This window comes from Notolepis coatsorum (assembly GCF_963971535.1).
Source record: "Notolepis coatsorum genome assembly, chromosome: 9".
In the NCBI taxonomy this organism is placed as follows: Eukaryota; Metazoa; Chordata; class Actinopteri; order Aulopiformes; family Paralepididae; genus Notolepis; species Notolepis coatsorum.
This window is the reverse complement of record NC_140173.1, coordinates 4,852,465-4,872,336: the sequence shown is the minus strand read 5'-3', so window position 1 is coordinate 4,872,336 and position 19,872 is coordinate 4,852,465. Positions and strand designations below refer to the sequence as shown.

At 41.4% G+C, this 19,872-nt stretch overlaps 1 protein-coding gene across 1 annotated transcript in view; it reads right to left on the bottom strand.

Annotated features, from left to right (window-relative positions):
- Positions 1-19,872, bottom strand: part of LOC311234125 (neurexin-1a-beta-like) — a gene marked incomplete at both ends in the record, with an annotated part of 153,088 nt that overhangs the window by 129,012 nt on the left and 4,204 nt on the right. The window contains one exon of the mRNA XM_084321242.1: positions 18,395-18,566. Coding sequence (XP_084177368.1) covers positions 18,395-18,566 — 172 coding nt within the window. The remainder of the gene's footprint in view (positions 1-18,394; positions 18,567-19,872) is intronic.

The window sequence follows — 19,872 nt, the reverse complement described above, 5'->3', positions numbered from 1 at the left end:
CCACTGTATTGTCTTCAGAGATTGAATTCTAGGCCCTGCTCCGTCCCTCCGGCAGACTGACAATGCTTGAAACATCAACTACATTCACTCTGTTTGGGGGGAGTAAAGGGTTTTTCTTGGGGGGGGGGGGGGGGTAACCTTGTGACTCAGAGGCACAGTAGGTCTGATGGAAGGGGTAGGTGGGAACGGGCGTATTGCAAGAGGTTCTTTTAATCCTGTCCGTTTGATTGAGGCAATTTTACGAAGCAGGATTATGCAAATCAGGGTTGGCTTCACCGATTAAAATCCAAACCATCAATATTGGCTATCATCTGACTAATTTGCTAATACTCTGCAGTGTATAGACCGTTGTTTCTATGGTATCTGCTGAGGTTTGTTCATACTCTGTTTTTAATAGACGTTTTCCACCTTGACAACATACTGTAAATTCTAAATGGGCCCAAGTAAATTTCCTGTTATTCTTATTTATTTATTTATTTATTTATTCAGCTCAAACTATATTTATATGTGCACATTTACTATATATATATAGTATATATATATATATATATATATATATATATATATATATATATATATATATAATATATATATATAATATATATATATATATATATATATATATATATATCTTTTTAAGTTGGGATTTGAGTTTAATGGATAGGTTACCAAACGACATTGTGATGCCATAATAAATAAATCAATGTCAGTGGCCAACCTGTAGAACAATAACATAATGCTTTTATCCATTCTGTGGACCCTGAATATCTACCTAAATATCTGTATGTTGTTACCTGCTCAACTCTCTCCCCGTTGATTACGACCTGGGATCAAAGACCAGTTATTTTGTTGTTTCAATGATCAGGTTGTGCCCCTCACACCACTGCAAAACATCTTCTATCTCTAACTGATATATAATAATATTATTATAATAATAATAAAAATTATAATATTATTAGCAATGTCTGACTCTTTTGTCAGTAAAGTAAGTATGGCTGTATCACCAGGAAACCTGATAATGTAAGTGTTTGTGTTCTACAATAATTTGTATACAGTATATTGTGAAAATAAGGGGGGATCTCACACAGCCTTGAGTAGCTCCAGTACTAATAACTTGTATGTCAGAGAGAGTTAGGTTGACTTTCACCTGCTGTTGTCTTCCTATGAGAAATGCATGGCACCATCTGATTATATAGGGGTTCACCTCCATCTGTTTCAGCTTGTTTAACAGTCTGAGGACGTACCTGTATAGTATCACCTGCTGAGCTAATGTCCGTAAACCTTTTTTCCAGGCGCTTTAGAATAAAGTGTGTTGTAGTGTTTAGTGTATCATCAGTGTCTCCATCTGTAAGAGCAGATTGGTCTAAGATATGTGGTGCCTCACTTCCTAGATTCTCTACCATAATGCCTTCAAGGGATTTCATCACTATTGATGTCAGTGCTATCGCTCTGGAATAATTATTTTCCTGTGGGCAAGGTATTTTTGGCATCGGAATAATGACAGCATTGTAGGAATGTACTGTATCAACCGAGAGCTGGAACAGAGGCTCGAGGCTGGAGTCAACTCATCAGCAAATGTGTTAAAGGAACACACCAACATTTTGGGAAATTAGCTTACCATCTTCTCCAGAGAGAGACACGAAGATATACCAGTTTCCTCTCTGTGCGTTCAGTAGAAAGCTTTCTGGCTGCACGTTAGCCTAGCTTAGCACAATGAATGGATGCGGACAGTGCCGGTTAGCCTAGGCATTGTCCAACTAACACCTCTCCCGAAGGCTAACCTGCACTGTCCGCTTCCATTCATTGTGCTAAGCTAGGCTAACGTGCAGCCAGATAGCTTTCTACTGAACGCACAATGTTCCACAAATGTTGGCATGTTCCTAAGAGCCTTCTTAGTTTGCAACATTTTAAAAACCACAGCCTTGGATCAATTACTAGTCTATCCTGTGAAGGATCACATGTCAATATAATTGATAGGTTTCTACGTTCATCAATACAATCAAAGCGTTTATAGAAATTGTTGAGTTTGTTTGCTTTCTCCAGTTCATTCAGCACATTTCCCTCTCGTCAGAGTTCAGGTTGGTCAGTCCCACAGTTATTTTGAGTTCTTAGTTGTAAAAGCTTCTCTGACATATACACTGTAAAAAATGTATGTTTTTTCACGGGAAATTCACTGTATTATTTTACACATTACTTTTGTTTTTCTACTTTAAGTGTAAATGCCATAAAAATACAGTAAATGTAAAGGTTGTAATCTGTAAATGTATTTGATTTTACTGTAATTTAACAGTAAGTATTTGGCAACCATTGATGCCAGACATTTACCGTTTTCTTGGAGATTTTTTTTCGTACAGTGTAGACCAGGGGTCGGCAATAGGCGGCCCGCGGGCCGGAATTGGCCCGCCAGCAATAATATCTGGCCCCTCAGATTATTAAAAAAAAAAAATACAAAATTTTATCAGACAAATTAGGCTAGGCTATATGTTAGCTATAATGTCCAAATAGAGAAACTACCACCACCTAAATAATGCTTATTATACTTTGTTTTATCCATGTTGAGAGTGAATAACAGGTATAGGCAGCGAGGTGCAATGTAGCGCTTGCTCAACATGAAAAAAGTCGGTGGACAGCGCCTGGTGCTGAAATAACAAACCAGCCACACCACATGTGTGGTGTGAAATTAAAACACCAGTTCAGTAAGTCATTCAAACTTTATCTTTACTTATATATGACTGTGACGGCACCACACATGTGAATAGTAACAATGCAATTAAACTGAAGTCAAATCAGAGCAAAAAAAGCTGAATCTGCTTCAAGAAGATGCGCTACATTAGGTATATAAGGAATTACAACGAGACACTTATTGACTAAATAAAAAATACAATTAGGCTTTTAACCCTCTAAAGCCGGGCGCAACACTAGACATGTTTTGTAAAACATTAAATATCTTTGGATTTGTTTGTGATAAAGACGGAATCGATTGTCATCTCAAAATTGTGTGCATCTCTCAGAGAATGCGTGGATGTAAAGCATAGAATCTTGAAATATCTAGATTGGTTGTTTTCCCTGGACTGCATCTAATCCACTGTATCTATCCATTTATCATATATCTATGTCTGTCACTATAGACAATGGAAATGCTAGAAATGGTCACGTGGACTGGGAGAACCAATAGAAAATTCCTATTGTTTCTCAATAGTCCAGTGCGCTCCACAGAAAGGGCTGTCAGATCGACGCATTGGTTGCGCGTAATGTAAGATAGACCAATAAGAGATGGGCGCTTGTCTCTGGTTTTATAATAAAATGGCAAAAAGACAAAGGTATAATGTTCAGTGCAAATGTGTATGTCGTTTACAGTTTATTATGCCACCTATGCAGCTCGTTTATTTTGTCCATTCTCTGCCTCTGCCACAAATGTATGTCTTAGTTATAAGGTGGTCTGTCACAGAGTTAAAATGTTTTCACTATCAATATATATTAAATTAGCCATTGTTTTTGTTTCCATACGATGGCTTGGAAAAAATGTGGCCCTCGGCCAAACTTAATTGAAGACCCCTGGTGTAGACTATCTTGTTCTCGCTCTTCCTTTAGTTTTCTTTTAACTGCTTTCAGTTCCATTATATCTTTGATCAGGGAAGGCTTTTTTTTTATGCATATGTTTCTCAGGTGTGATGTGGTGTTTGTTGTTTATATAATGTCCTAATGCTCTTTTTTGGCACTACAGTGTCGAGGAAAACATCCTGATATGTGGCCAGCAAGCAGCCACTTAGCTCCTCCTTATTCCTGCCACACCAGAGACACTGACAGTCTTTGAGACATGATTTGCATCATTTCAGGGCAGACCTGAGAGTGGGAATTAAATGGAGGATGTTATGATGCAAATTTTTAAAGGAGAGGGGGGATGGGGAGGTTGGGGTGTCTGATCTTAGCAGCATATGTCATCACCCGATGACATATTTGATGCTATCGTCGTGAAGCCATGTACAGTCAATGATCTTTGGGGGCGACAGTGGCTCGGGAGGTAGAGCAGTTGTCGGGTAATCCGGAGGTTCCCAGTTCGATTCCCGCTCCTCCCGGGCAGCGTGTCGAAGTGTCATTGAGCAAGACACTTAACCCCTAATTGCTCCCGATTGAGCAGGTTGGCACCTTGCATGGTCGCCTCCACTGTCGGTGAATGTGTGGGTGAATGGGTAAAATGTGAGGAACAAAATTGTAAAGCGCTTTGGATAAAAGTGCTATATAAATGCAGCCATTTACCATTTGGTACATGATAAACAACTAATGTCTGCTATGCGATTCAACTGATACCCCCGAACTGATCTGCAGAACATATCTGGTACCATTCCCTGCCTTAGCCCAGCAGCGCCAGGTCTCGTCTCCCGGGAAGCACGGTGGCGGGTCGTATCGTGTTCTTGTTCTCTCATATACTTTGTTCTGACCAGATAAACTTGCCAGACTCCAGTGCCGCCCAAAGTAATGGATTATTCTTTACGTTGTATTTTGATGTGTAGTGATAAAACAAATTCAGTCTTGTATATATATTCCTATTTTTTATTCTTGTAAATGTACTCGATTTTATTCCTATTTTATATTTTTTTACTGTAGTACTTGTTTACAATTCTACTTTCGTACTTTTCCTCTATGTTTATAGGATGCACCAGCGTACCAAAAAAAGGAATTCCTTGTAATGTGCAAACATACCTATTACCATACATAACATACATATTACATAATTAATGCATGTACATGGTAATAAACCTGATTCAGATTCTGATACAAAGAACAAAAGGAAGTGCCACTTGGGTCCATGGCCGTAGCCAGCTATGAGGTCACCAAGGTCCGGACCTCGGTAACTACCTCGGTAACTATTTGTAACTATAAAAAAATTTGGTCAACGACCGGCCCACTATAGGCTGGGACAGCGGCCCATTGGTACTGACTGACACTGGGCTGGCCCAATCACATCTCTTACTAAGCACCCCCCGCCAGTCGTGCTGGGTACATGACTGAGATGAAGACTGGTACATGATTGAGATGGGGCTGTGGTACATGACTGAGAGGGGGCTGTGGTACATGACTGAGAGGGGGCTGTGGTACATGACTGAGAGGGAGCTGTGGTATATGACTGAGAGGGGGCTGTGGTACATGACTGAGAGGGGGCTGGTACATGACTGAGAGGGGGCTGGTATACAGGACTGAGAGGAGGCTGGTACATGACTGAGAGGGGGCTGGCACATGACTGCGAGGGGGCTGGCTGGTACATGACTGAGAGGGGGCTGGTACATGACTGAGAGAGGGCTGGTACATGACTGAGAGGGGGCTGGTACATGACTGAGAGAGGGCTGGTACATGACTGAGAGGGGGGCTGGTACATGACTGAGATGGGGCTGTGGTACATGACTGAGATGGGGCTGTGGTACATGACTGAGATGGGGCTGTGGTACATGACTGAGAGGGGGCTGTGGCACATGACTGAGAGGGGGCTGTGGTACATGACTGAGAGGGGGCTGGTACATGACTGAGAGGGGGCTGGTATACAGGACTGAGAGGGGGCTGGTATACATGACTGAGAGGAGGCTGGTACATGACTGAGAGGGGGCTGGTACATGACTCAGATGGGGCTGTGGTACATGACTGAGAGGGGGCTGTGGTACATGACTGAGAGGGGGCTGGTATACATGACTGAGAGGGGGCTGGTACATGACTGAGATGGGGCTGGTACATGACTGAGAGGGGGCTGGTACATGACTCAGATCGGGCTGTGGTACATGACTGAGAGGGGGCTGTGGTACATGACTGAGAGGGGGCTGGTAGATGACTGAGAGGGGGCTGATATACATGACTGAGAGGGGGCTGGTACATGACTGAGAGGGGGCTGGCTGGTAAATGACTGAGAGGGGGCTGGTACATGACTGAGAGGGGGCTGGTACCATGTATTGTGCATCATTGTAGGTCAAACCATTAAAAAGTTAATTTCCACGGCAGCCATTTTGGATTTTGGTCTCACAAATTTCCCCCGCCTTTTTAAAAAATACACCCCGGCTAAATTAGTTTATCAACTCTCCTAGATGACAAATCCATTGAGAAACAAAGTGCCACAGATGACCCAACTACTAGGTCCATATCGTATTATCATAATATTATTTTTTAAATCATTAGGATAAGGGTTCCCTTGATAAAGATGCATGAAAAGGCTGTATAATATACAACACCTCAACTGATTAGATTTATTTGGAAATTAAAAACACATCATAAAAACGAATTATCTTGACCAATTTGTATTCCTGAGGATATCACCTAAAAGCACTCATTAAAACACTTATTTCCAAGGTGGTCCTCGATGGAAGACATAAAAACACAGCACATATTACCTACTCAACTGCTAATTTTTCCTCAACTGCAAAAATGTATGCCTACTTATGTATTAGCCTAGTAAAGCCTACAGGGAAAAACACATTCACAACAGGCAGCAAAGTTTATTTTCAGCCAAGTATGGTAATAAGGTAACTATTAGGATATATATGGTATGGATTACTTACTCTTAATAACTTATTATTATCTGTGGTAGCTCTAGTCTCCACCTACACACATTGTTTTTGTGCTGTCCATTGATCATGCACCTTCACGTGGTAGGCACATTAACTGTAGGTCAAACTCCCCAAACAAACACCATTGATTTAATTGCCATATAAATCACATACAAAGATATAACTATTACTCCTCTCTGAACATGAATATACAACAAGAAGGTGATATATTAACTGTGTAAACCTTATGCAATATTCATCATTGATATTTGAATACTTGAAATCTGTATGAACTGAGTAGTTAGTATCAAATGAAATAAGATGGAACAGCTCATGCATTAATTGAATAAACAACGATTTGCTCATTACCAGTATGGTATTGTTTAAATTGTACAGCTTTTTGCACATCTTTGTCAGGGAATTCCAACAATTCTGGACCTGAATGTACCAGTTAATTGTAATCATCTCTCTTGCTCTCCTTATGTCTATATAGTCAAGCCAGGTTGTGGAGGAGAGAGACAGGGATGAACAGGCTATAGACTACTTTGCCCATCCTGAGCCTGCTATGATGCAGGTGTTTTTACAGCAAAAACAAGATTCAGCCAAGAGCGAGGGAGTACACTGGTCCACTTGTCCGTGGCACTTAGTTACTACCTAGCTTTGTAGTGGGTTGGGGGAATAGTACAGTAGGTACGCATATTTAAGGGGACCGCAAGGATGGTGTACCGGTGGGTGGTGTCCGACCGATTATAGTGGATCGGTCTGCGCCAAAAAAATAAATGGACCTCCCTAATTTCTAAACCCTGGTTACGGCCCTGCTTGGGTCCATCGTGTTTAGACAGTTGCTCTTTGGGGGAACAGACAGACTCAACATAAAATGAAGACTGTGTAATGTGTTGCTTGTAAATAAAATAAAGTGAGGAAATAAATCCTTTATTGAATCAGCTACTTGGAGACCTCTGTTGTTGTTTTTTGGACTTCTATACTTTTGTTTATTTGCAAGCATAAAATTCCCTGAAGTCTGAGTGACATATTTCCGTTTTCCAACTAAGTGACTTGCAGTCGTTTCCCAGGGTACCCGAATGTCACTTAACACTAGCACAGCCATGGAGAAAATGCCACTAATTCCCGCCAGGAACGGGTCAGATGACCCGACAGCTTATATGAGAAATATGAGAAAGATAAACAGTGTAAACTATATAATTACCTCTGAATATAGAAATATGAGGTTTACCACAATGAAATGTAGGTTTGAGTGACATAAAAAAAAAATAAAAAAAAATAAATAAAAAAAAAATATATTATAATTTATTATATATATATTTTTGGATGGAAGAGCCACACATTGACGGGCAAAGAGCCACATGCGGCTAGCGTGCCACGGGTTGGCCACCCCTGTGCTAGACGCTCGCAAAGTGCTGTGACTTTCGTCTGTTCCAACGGCCCATATGTGGAATAACGTTCTAATTACATTTTCCTGAAGTCATTTAGAAATTTCAGAAACCGTGCCAGATAAAACGGGTACTTTTAGGAAAAGTCATTGAGTGACAGAGCTGGAGCTCGACCGGGTGACAAGGATACATTTATTGAAAATGCCTAGGGGTCATTTGACCCCTTGTCGGCTGTGCTAGTGTTAAAAGGATATTTCACGTTAGTAGAACTTGCCAAAAATCTGCAGTCTTACCTCGATCTAAAGTCATCTACAAGTAAGCTAGTGACCACTGCTGCTGTCAACACCACCATTCCTCCCAGGTGTCAGGCCCCTCATTCACTTCCATTAATTTTGGGGACCTAGTCTATATATCATACTTCTGAAGTATCTACTGCTGTCACGATTTCAATGAAGCAGACAATTCTGACAAATTATGTATTACCTTTGAAAAATAAAATGGGATAGCAGTGGTCATTTGTAGACAACTTTAGATAGAGGTAAGACTGATGATTTTTGACAAGTTCTACTAAAGTGAAATATCCCTTTAAGCAAACATTTCCAGGTGTTATGGTTCGACACCGACCCCAAACGCAACGACACAAGAGAGTAGGATTCAGAGTTGCCAAAAACAGGGGCTTGTTTATTGAGACTAATTAAACAGCATAGAATAGGAAGAGTCTAAACAAGACAGGAATTCAAGCAAGGATGAAAATGTTCTGCTGCTCTGCAGCTTCTCCCGAGGTGGTAGTAGGGGGTAGCAGATGCTGACGTCAGAGCCGCTCTGCAGACCTCTCTCGGCAGAATCTCCGAGGTGATGCGGGACCGAGAGAGAGAGAGAGGGAGCGAGTCAACACAGGGTGCAGGTAGAACGAGCAGGAGAACAGGAGAGACTTGTACCCAAAAACAAAAGTTATCCAAGTGAACTAATCTTCGTGTAAACACACACAGTGAGCAATGTTCCAAAACACAATCCCAAGTGAAAAATATCTTCGGTGCAAAAATAGACACTGAGAGCGAAGTCCAAAATACAATCCAATGTGATAATATCTTCGGTGTGAAAAACACACAGTGGGAGATGTTAGGTCAAAATATTATCCCAGTGAAACAATCAAAAAGGCAACCGCTGGGTGAGTGACTGTCTGATAAAAAGGTGGTAATCTTCAGTGTTATAAAAACACACGAAAACGGAATTGATCAAAGACAGTCATTAAAAACTCACCCAGGCGTTGTGCGTAAAGAGCGCTGGAACAGCAGCGGAGCGAGCGCGTCGCCACGGGAAAAAGGTGTCCAAGAGGAAGGCTTCTTGGATATCCTGGAGGTAAAGCACAGGGAACAACAGCAGCAGCAGGAACGGCGAATGCAAACAGAAAATATCAAAACGATCCAACAAAACTTGAGTGGGGAAACGGGGTATAAATAATACGGGATTGATTGATTGACAAGCAGTGACAGCTGGGGAATGTGATTGAAAAGCGTGTGGACGGGAGAGAACCAATCAACGACGTCTCTGGGAAGAAGCGTGTGAATGGGGGAATGAAATGATTAACAGAAAACAAATGGAAAACAGAGCGAGGTGGTTTAAAGGAACAGAGCGAGTAAGTGAGCATGGACAGAAACCTCACACCAGGGTCACACCTCTGGGGCACGAGGGGCAGTTCAATAAATACAATGGAGGGTGAACAGCCACACTTGAGGAAGACTATTGACTATTTTTACTCACACATTTTTCTAAAATCAAATTTGACATAATCAAAATTGTTGAACTTTCAACAAACGTACCCTTAAGACAAAGAACCATATACAGTACCTCCGTTTTGGGCATTTATTTTCACAGCCCGTGTATGTCCGGTAGCAAAGCCTATCCAACATGGAGTGTGAATGTGATGAACGCACACAACACTCCCACAACATGTCCTCAGAAACCTGGTCCCAGGGGCCTCATCGGGGTATGCCTAGCGCTACATATTCATAATTCATTTGAACCTTGTATTTATTTGAAGCTGCTATCTAGATACTGTATTGGTAAGAAAATATAAAATATATATCCTAAAAAATAAATAAAAAAAGGGGGAATACATACATGTCCCAGAGGAGTGCATGGAGGTCCCGTGAGTGTTTTGCTTCCACCCTGAGAGACTATCACTGCACTGCAGCCACCTGTTGTACTGCACCACGTTCAGGCGACATGGCAAGTGTTCCACCTTATATCACATCCATTACTGAGCTCCCAGGGGCTCCCAGGTTCTGCAAGGACAATAAATATATATTTTTTTATGTATGAATAAAGTAGAAAATGATCGTCTCTTCATGTACGTCGGTGATAGATAGCCACCCGAACATACGCACAACCTTTCTATGCGCCTTTTTCAACATGTAGGTACAGTACAGACCAGAGTTACTGGTGCGTAGAAATTATGAAAGTACGGAGGAACGCCTTTTACAGCGGTATTAACCATTCCAGGCGCACGTTTTTGGGGAATCTTTTCTATCATAGAATTCTGGCAGTCTACAGCTTTTGACGGCCAGTAGGTAACATCATCGTTAAAATGTTCAGCTCATACGTGAGATTGCACAGTAACGCAGTCATTTACACATATGGCCTGTAGATGTAGCTACGAGATGTAGCTTCAGGGACTGGAGCTCATCTCTTGCCTGTTACTGTTGCCGTCAAGCACATAATGGCCACAAATCCCAGGGGAGGCTCTGGTGGGCACAGAATTCACCGGCAAAATAAAAACAAAGAAGAAAGAAAAACACTGAAAATGTTGGCGTTTCGCGGTTCTCTCTCTTGTCACCTCCATTTTGTGAGTTGCGGGACAGTTGGTTGTGTCACCTCTCTCACCCAGGCCTGTGTCACGAAGGGGCCGCTGCCTGTTTCCAGTTCCCCTGACACCTCATTTGAGGAGAGGTCAGCGTCAGACGGGCCGCCCCCCCGGAGAGAGCAGGAGGCTGGCGGCAGCGACACGGACAGGGAGGGAAGAGAGAAGCAACGGGAGGACACGGAGAGCGAGGAGGAGGAGAAGCAGGGGGGGGGGGGGGCGATATATACAGTATAAAAATGGTTGTGAACGGAACACTTCGTTTCTTGACAGCTGCACATTGTATTTGTATGTCTTGCAGTTATCATTTTGACAAAAGAGTAATCTTTTCTTTTTTCTTTTTAAATTGCAATGTAATTGTACAATTTCTTTTCATGCTGCTGGCACAATCAGTAAACACAGCAACAGAATACCATAACAACAGAGAGACATGCACAAACACACACACACACACACACACACACACACACACACACACACACGCACGCACGCACGCACACACGCACACACGCACGCTAGCACGCACACACACACACACACACACACACACACACACACACACACACACACACACACACACACACACACACACACACACACACACACACACACACACACACACACACACACACACACACACACACACACACACACACACACACACACACGCACGAACAAACAATAATCATACAAGAGACACATCCATACATACTGCCATACATACCCACTTGACAGCTAGTGGCAGTCACCACACACTAAGATATTGTGTAGCACATTCTCTCCAGTGTTTTCAAACAAAGGATGACAGGTAGCCGTTTATCAGTCTAGTCCTGGTTAGTCCTGCGGTCCAACCGGTCTATTCTCACGTCCAGGTTAATTAAGCGTGGACACAATCAAGGCCCTGATAGTGTATTGATTGCTCATCAAGGGACACTGGAGCGTTTAAACAATGCCCCCCCCCCCGAGTTCCAGTGCAGCAACCATCCGTGACCCATTCTTTCCCGGGCCCAGCACCACGGAGCCAGGGCGACCGCTGCTTAGCCGAGATTGGGCACGGTGTGGGATCGAGGCCGGCCTTATCTCCTCCGCCAGACAGCCGGCAATTCAGGCTGAGCTGCGTCCCCGCTGACCTGGTTGGGCATCAGTCCTTGTTGTCTTATTGTTAATAGAGTGGTCAGATAGAGCGGGTGGACCTTATCTCATTACTCGACTCGCGACCGTCTCTACGTTAAAATGAACAGAATATGCAAATGTGCCTATACTCTTCAGAGGACTGGGAGAGTGAGGAAGGAAGGGGGGCGGGGGGGCAGACAAATCGCACCATTATTATTGTTATTATTATTGTTATTGCTCGTATCTGTATCTCCTTGGGACTTTGGCGGAAAGCCACTGCGTCATTTTGTCATTTCGGAAAGCATGCTCACAGTGACGGCTGATCAGACCTCAGCGGCGCTCCTACGGAATAATATACAATCAAGCGCCCTGTCTATGGCGTGCCCCCCACCACCCCCACCCCCCCAATCACGCTTCAGTGCATCTCATTCATTATAGCTGCCAGGACGGACGCTAAAAGAGCTGGCACACATCGACACAACAACGAATAAGAGTGACTCACTGGCAGGGGCAGGAATTGAAGAATTCAGAGAGAGAGGGAAGATAGAGAGAGAGAGAGAGAGAGAGAGAGAGAGAGAGAGAGAGAGAGAGAGAGAGAGAGAGAGAGAGAGAGAGAGAGAGAGAGAGAGAGAGAGAGAGAGAGAGAGGGGAGGGGAGGAGAGCGAGCGAGAATAGAGCTTTGTAAGTGCATCACGCTCTGATAACAGTAGAGGAATAAGGCCAGGGCCCTCTCCATTATCTTTGTGTGCAGCATGCTTTCATTGGGTGCTCCGACAGTGTACTGCACTGTCCCCTGTGGGCCTGGCAGCCCCATTGTGATGGTATTACTTCCATGGCTGAGACTCAGAAGGGACGACTGTTGTTGTTTTTTGGTCGCCGGCCAGCCCTTTGTTGTTACGCAGAATCAAAAGAGGGAACGGTGGTATGAAAAAGAAAAATACCTAGTGGGCGTAATAAATGGGAAGCCCTGGCTCCCAACTTCCTGTCCTGACCACGCTAATAATCGCACTAAAGGACGTCTAATGGCCGATAAGTACAGCGGATTTGACTTTTTAATGAGATTCTCCCATCTCTCCGTCTCTCTCTAGCTCTCTCTCACTTTTTAATGAGATTCTCCCATCTCTCCGTCTCTCTCTAGCTCTCTCTCTCTCTCTCTCTCTCTCTCTCTCTCTCTCTCTCTCTCTCTCTCTCTCTCTCTCTCTCTCTCTCTCTCTCTCTCTCTCTCTCTCTCTCTCTCTCTGTCTCTCTCTCTTTCTCTCTCTCACTCTCTCTCTCTCTCCCTGGCCATCATTCTTATCCTTCCTGTCTATTCGTGTTTTGATCACTGTTGATCTGTAAGTGACCTATGAGTGGCTGAGGCTGCTGGTACGACTGTGTTAGAGGCAGTAATAAAGACTAATCAAACTAGAGACAAGCGTGGGGGGGGGGGCAGGGGATGGGAGGGGGGGTAATAGCTTGGTGTGCTGGGGAGGAGGAGCCGAGCGGTAACTGTGATCAGAGGTAATTAGTCTTCAATCAGCGTAATGGGATGGTCTGTGATTTGGCTCTGTCAATAAACCACTACCACAGGGTATTCACCCCCCCCTCCCCCACCCCCCACACACACACTATTGTCTTTATTATGAAGAATACTTCTACTCTTCTATCAAGTTTTTATTTTTATTTTTTTATTTATTTATTTTTTATACATCAAAATTGCGGATCCATGTTTGAATAAAGGATTTTTTATTGACAATCATAGTGGCTCGTATTCCTTTCAGTCGGCCACTTCTACCGCTGGGACTTCCATTATACGTAAGCTGGACAGCCTTTGTGTTTAAATTGATGTTCATCAGTAAACTTTAAGTCTGGAAGAATATGCAATTACTTATCTCGCCCGCTATCCCCAAGTGCTTTAAACGATTACATTGGCTTGTTGCTGAGCAACAAAGTTGATAGCTGGCTGAGGAAAAGTTGGCACGACACGTATTCATAAACTCTTTTTTTGTATTAAAAAATAACCTTCACTTTAGAAGATGCGGTATATCCGAAGCTATATTAATTTCACAGAACCATGATTGAACACTAATAAGAACACAGAATAAGGCACGTTTCCAGATATCTAAGAAGCCATAATTAGGTTTACTTGAATTATATTCTATTCACAATCAAAACACAAATCCCTAAAACAAAAAGATCATTATCAATGATCAATTATCAATTATTCTTACTCTTTAGCTTGCATGGCTCTTAGTTAAATTGTAGGGTAGCCACTTTATGTTGCATTGAGTCATAAATGCATTGAGAGGCAGTTACTAGTTATTTAAGGGTTAAAGCTATAGTACAATAGAATAGCTATACTATGACCAAGGTGTCAACATGACAATCCTTGTCCAAGTGTCCAATGATCAGTCTATGTAGGGACGCACTGCTACCACTTTTTCATATACAGTACATTTAGATTGCTAGACTTTGAGTATCAGCCGACACAGAGTACCGACCAGATCCATTAAGACAGTCAGCTTGGGGTCAAGTATAATCAGTTTCTCTCCATTAGAGATATCTAACATGCTTCTGCGTGTCAAGAATACAGAAAATCAAGAGACTTTGCTTTAATTTCTAGCATGTACGCATCACTTGGTACACCTTTTTATTGGAAATAAAAGTGCAGAGTCAGACTAAGCATAATTTAGGCCTACGTCTAAACACATGCTGAGTCAGTTTAAGCATCATTTAGGCCTACTTCTAAAGATGTGCTCACCAGTCACACTTGTCGAAGTGTCCTTGAGCAAGATACTTAACTCCTAATTCCTCCCGATGAGCAGGTTGGCACCTTGCATGGTTGCCTCTACCGTTGGTGTGTGAATGTGTGAGTGAATGGGTAAAATGTGAGGAACAAATTGTAAAGCGCTTTGGATAAAAGTGCTATATAAATACACCATTTACCATTTAACACTAAGGTCGCTTTCACACAGGGGCTGTTTGGTCCGGACTATCGGACCAGAATTCGATAGTCCGGTTTTTCGGGTTTGTGTGAATGCGTGTCGAACTCGGTCCGCGGACCAAACACGCAAACTCTGGTCCGCCTGAAAACATAGGTCTCGGTTCGCTTCATCGGACCAAATATAGGAAGTGCTTATTATTATTACCACTGCGCGCGGCATTCACTGCAAAACAAGCACACTGCATCTATCTATCTATCTATCTATCTATCTATCTATCTATCTATCTATCTATCTATCTATCTATCTATCTATCTATCTATCTATCTATCTATCTATCTATCTATCTATCTATCTATCTATCTATCTATCTATCTATCTATCTATCTATCTATCTATCTATCTATCTATCTATCTATCTATCTATCTATCTATCTATCTATCTATCTATCTATCTATCTATCTATCTATCTATCTATCTATCTATCTATCTATCTATCTATCTATCTATCTATCTATCTATCTATCTATCTATCTATCTATCTATCTATCTATCTATCTATCTATCTATCTATCTATCTATCTATCTATCTATCTATCTATCTATCTATCTATCTATCTATCTATCTATCTATCTATCTATCTATCTATCTATCTATCTATCTATCTATCTATCTATCTATCTATCTATCTATCTATCTATCTATCTATCTATCTATCTATCTATCTATCTATCTATCTATCTATCTATCTATCTATCTATCTATCTATCTATCTATCTATCTATCTATCTATCTATCTATCTATCTATCTATCTATCTATCTATCTATCTATCTATCTATCTATCTATCTATCTATCTATCTATCTATCTATCTATCTATCTATCTATCTATCTATCTATCTATCTATCTATCTATCTATCTATCTATCTATCTATCTATCTATCTATCTATCTATCTATCTATCTATCTATCTATCTATCTATCTATCTATCTATCTATCTATCTATCTATCTATCTATCTATCTATCTATCTATCTATCTATCTATCTATCTATCTATCTATCTATCTATCTATCTATCTATCTATCTATCTATCTATCTATCTATCTATCTATCTATCTATCTATCTATCTATCTATCTATCTATCTATCTATCTATCTATCTATCTATCTATCTATCTATCTATCTATCTATCTATCTATCTATCTATCTATCTATCTATCTATCTATCTATCTATCTATCTATCTATCTATCTATCTATCTATCTATCTATCTATCTATCTATCTATCTATCTATCTATCTATCTATCTATCTATCTATCTATCTATCTATCTATCTATCTATCTATCTATCTATCTATCTATCTATCTATCTATCTATCTATCTATCTATCTATCTATCTATCTATCTATCTATCTATCTATCTATCTATCTATCTATCTATCTATCTATCTATCTATCTATCTATCTATCTATCTATCTATCTATCTATCTATCTATCTATCTATCTATCTATCTATCTATCTATCTATCTATCTATCTATCTATCTATCTATCTATCTATCTATCTATCTATCTATCTATCAATCTATCTAACTGTGCATCTTGGGTAGAAGGAAGAAAAAACGTGGCTTATTATTATTATTACCGAGGCGCGCGGCATTCACTGCAAAACAAGCACACTGTACACACATGGGCAGAAGACCAAATGAAACAGCTACTTGTGGGCACTGAAAAAACGCGGTGTACAAGTTGTTTAGCGAGAGGATGGTGGTAATGGGCTTCAATGGAACAATGGATCAATGCCATGTCAAAATAAAAAAAACTCTGCCTCCGCTGATCTGGAGTCAGACAGGGCTCGCCATATCTATGGGGCTCGCAGTCCACACACACAGACACACGCGCGCGCGCACACACACGGGCTCGCAGCCACACACACACATTTCCACTCTCTATTGTCCAATAGACAAGCGCCATGTTCGACCGCGTGACATTGTTCAGAAAGTTTTGGTGCGCCTGACAAATTGCTGTGTGAATGCAGACAAACCAAATGAAGAATGCAACAATGTTGCAACTTCACCACCAGAACCGCACAGAGTCCACCAAAACTATATGTGAAAGCATTTAGGCCTACTTCTAAACACATGCTGAGTCAGTTTAAGCATAATTTAGGCCTACTTCTATAACAGTACATCTGCACGTGCACCGGTAAAGTGTGTTTGAGGAATTGAGGGCGTTTGTCGAATGCAGACATAGAGATATAGTAGCATCTAGGTGCTTAACCCTGCAGTGCCTTCCGCCATGTCCGCTGCACGTCAAAAGCAGTTAGAGTCTCCTTTTTATTTCTACCTGAGGAAAGCAGCGAGGACTGAGTTCAAGCCATGAAACCCTCTCCCATTTGGACGAGCGCACTGGACGTGCCTTAAAAGGTCAACAAGCGCTACGAAAAAGATGGACGCAAGTTGAATTTCATTGTCCAGATGTCCAGATGTTTGGCGTGTAGACAAAAAAAATCCTACAGAGTTCCTGGACGAAACCCGTTTTCACAGAGAGACCTGGCACTGTAAGGCGAGCAGCAGTGTTCTATCAGTGAGCAACAATACACTGAATCTGCTCTCCGGTTGTCAGGACAAGTGATTCATCTCGGGAGGTGAAATGCCAGCCACATTAATACAACCCGGATGCTAGTGTTTCCCATTCCCCAACAAGCTGGATTTCTTGTGTTGCTCTCAGACTCACAAGAGTGAATTAACTTCCAAAACTTTGTTAAATACAGTTTATAACTACTTCAACCCTTGATAGCTTTTGTCAAAGCCTTTCAGCAGTTCAACTATTTAGTGAATTCAATAACCATAATCATTTAAATAATTTCCCAGTATATTAATTATATATTAAATAATTGACAGTAATTGCATACTACTGACATGGTGACAATTGAAAAGGATCATGCCCGTGTTATTGAGTTCTTTCTCACCTCCAATGGCCTGTGATTGCTTTATATCTACAGCCAACCACTTCAGTCCATGCACTGTCAAAAGGACTTGAAGAATTGAAAGGGACTTACCTCTGGTACTTATGGTACTCACTGCTATTTCTCTTGACTAATTGGGACCATAATTACACCTAATGCAATTGTATCGTCATAGCAACTGCAGCTGCTATGAAACTAAAGTCAGTTTTGAAGTTTTAATAAGTTAACTTATTATACTGAAAAACCCACACATCAAACTGGACACCTTACATGAGAAAAGCATGTGGTTCTCTTTCACCATAGGGGACCTGAGGCGGCAAATAAACAATCCAGTCCTACAAAATACCTGACTTGCAAATACATCAGGAGGCTAAACGGAACGGGTCAATAAATAGGGACAGACGGACGTCGGAGGGGAGGAGCAAACTCAATAAGGCCAGTATGATCACTTAACGGTTACTGTATAACGACTGAAACAAAGCACATAAACAGCACATGCAAAGTAAACACAGACTTAACATCAACGTCCTCAAATAAGCTCATCACATTTCTGTTCCATACATTTCCTGGGGCTGTGGAAACACATCGGCTGGGGGTGACTTACCTGTGGGGTAGCGCTCAATGACAGGCAGGTCGTCCACCTGCAGAGTGGCATTACCCCCACTCCGCGTAAACTTCACTATATGGTACTTTCCATCATTTACAAACTTTGACGTCTCCTCGATGTTAATGTCGTCCGTTCCGACATTAAATACCACTGCAATGTTTCCTTTTTCCTGGGGAGAGAGGGGAAGAGGACAGGAGAAGACACAGAAGGAGATGGCTTAGTGATCGAAGGAAATACACATTTTATCAGTGACATAATATTATTTTTACATTTACATTTTACATTTAGTCATTTAGCTGAACGCTTTTATCCAAAGTGGCTTACGAGTTCTGTACAACAAGTCAGCAGGACGGGTACAACTCTAGCAGCTGAGTAACATTGTTCGTCAAACTTGGGTGCTACAGTCTTGAGTGCATAGTAGTATAGACATTTAGCATATTAGGTAGTAGTATAGGCGAGGTAGATTACTTAGCAAGGTGCATAATAGTAAAAGACAGTACGAAGGTTAGTATTCATTTTTTTCTTTCTTTCTGTCCCCCTCTTTTTTTTGTCTTCATTTCACATGTTGATTGAAGTAGTGTTTTTAGTCGACGTTCCAGCATTGTGGAGCGAGGACCGAGGATGGCCTGCTTCTCTTTGATGACCCCCCAGGAGCCCGGATAGGAGTGGGTCTGAGGCGGCCAGAGAATGCAGAGCGTAGTGGTCTTAAGATGGTGTAGTTAGATTGTAATTGAATTCTCAGTCTCATATCTTCTTTTCCAAGTACTTTCATATATACTGTATATACAGTACTGTACATATGTTCATATTTCTTCAATTTGTGATCATGCAAGGAAGATGATGTTAACAAGGGAGATACAGCATCATAGTAACCTTTTAAAAACCCTCCGTTGTGGCCTATCAAGCCAAGCAATCAATTTGTACTTTGTATGTGTTTGCTCTGGTACTGTAGCTCACTAGACATTCACTACCATCTAATTGTAAGGTACGGCGTGTGCATTAGGGGAGATGCTTGGGGATTCCAGACAGCGATGGCAAATCAGAACGCTCCCAATCAGGACTGGGAGGAGGCCATGGCGAACCGCTGTAATTGAATGTGAGACTTTAATTAAAATGTTAACTCCGATATCCTGTGATGTTGAGTGATCTAAAAAGAAGTCAGGGATGCAGCAAAAACCACTTTGCCACCGCTGATACCGGATTCGGACTCCTAAGCTTTAACTATTGGCCAATTCAATCCGTTATTTAAATACCGGTAGATTGTTGGTTCGGGAGAAAGATTGAAATATAATAAATGTTTCTCCCTTAGAGAAATGTCAATATCAATTAGGGCTGTCAGTTTATTGCGTTAATTAGATTAATTAATTACACAGCAAATTATCGCGTTATGAAAATTTACTCAAAATTACATAAAGAAAATTATAAAAAAATTAATGATTTTTTTTTTTATATCATTAATTCGATAAGAATGTAGA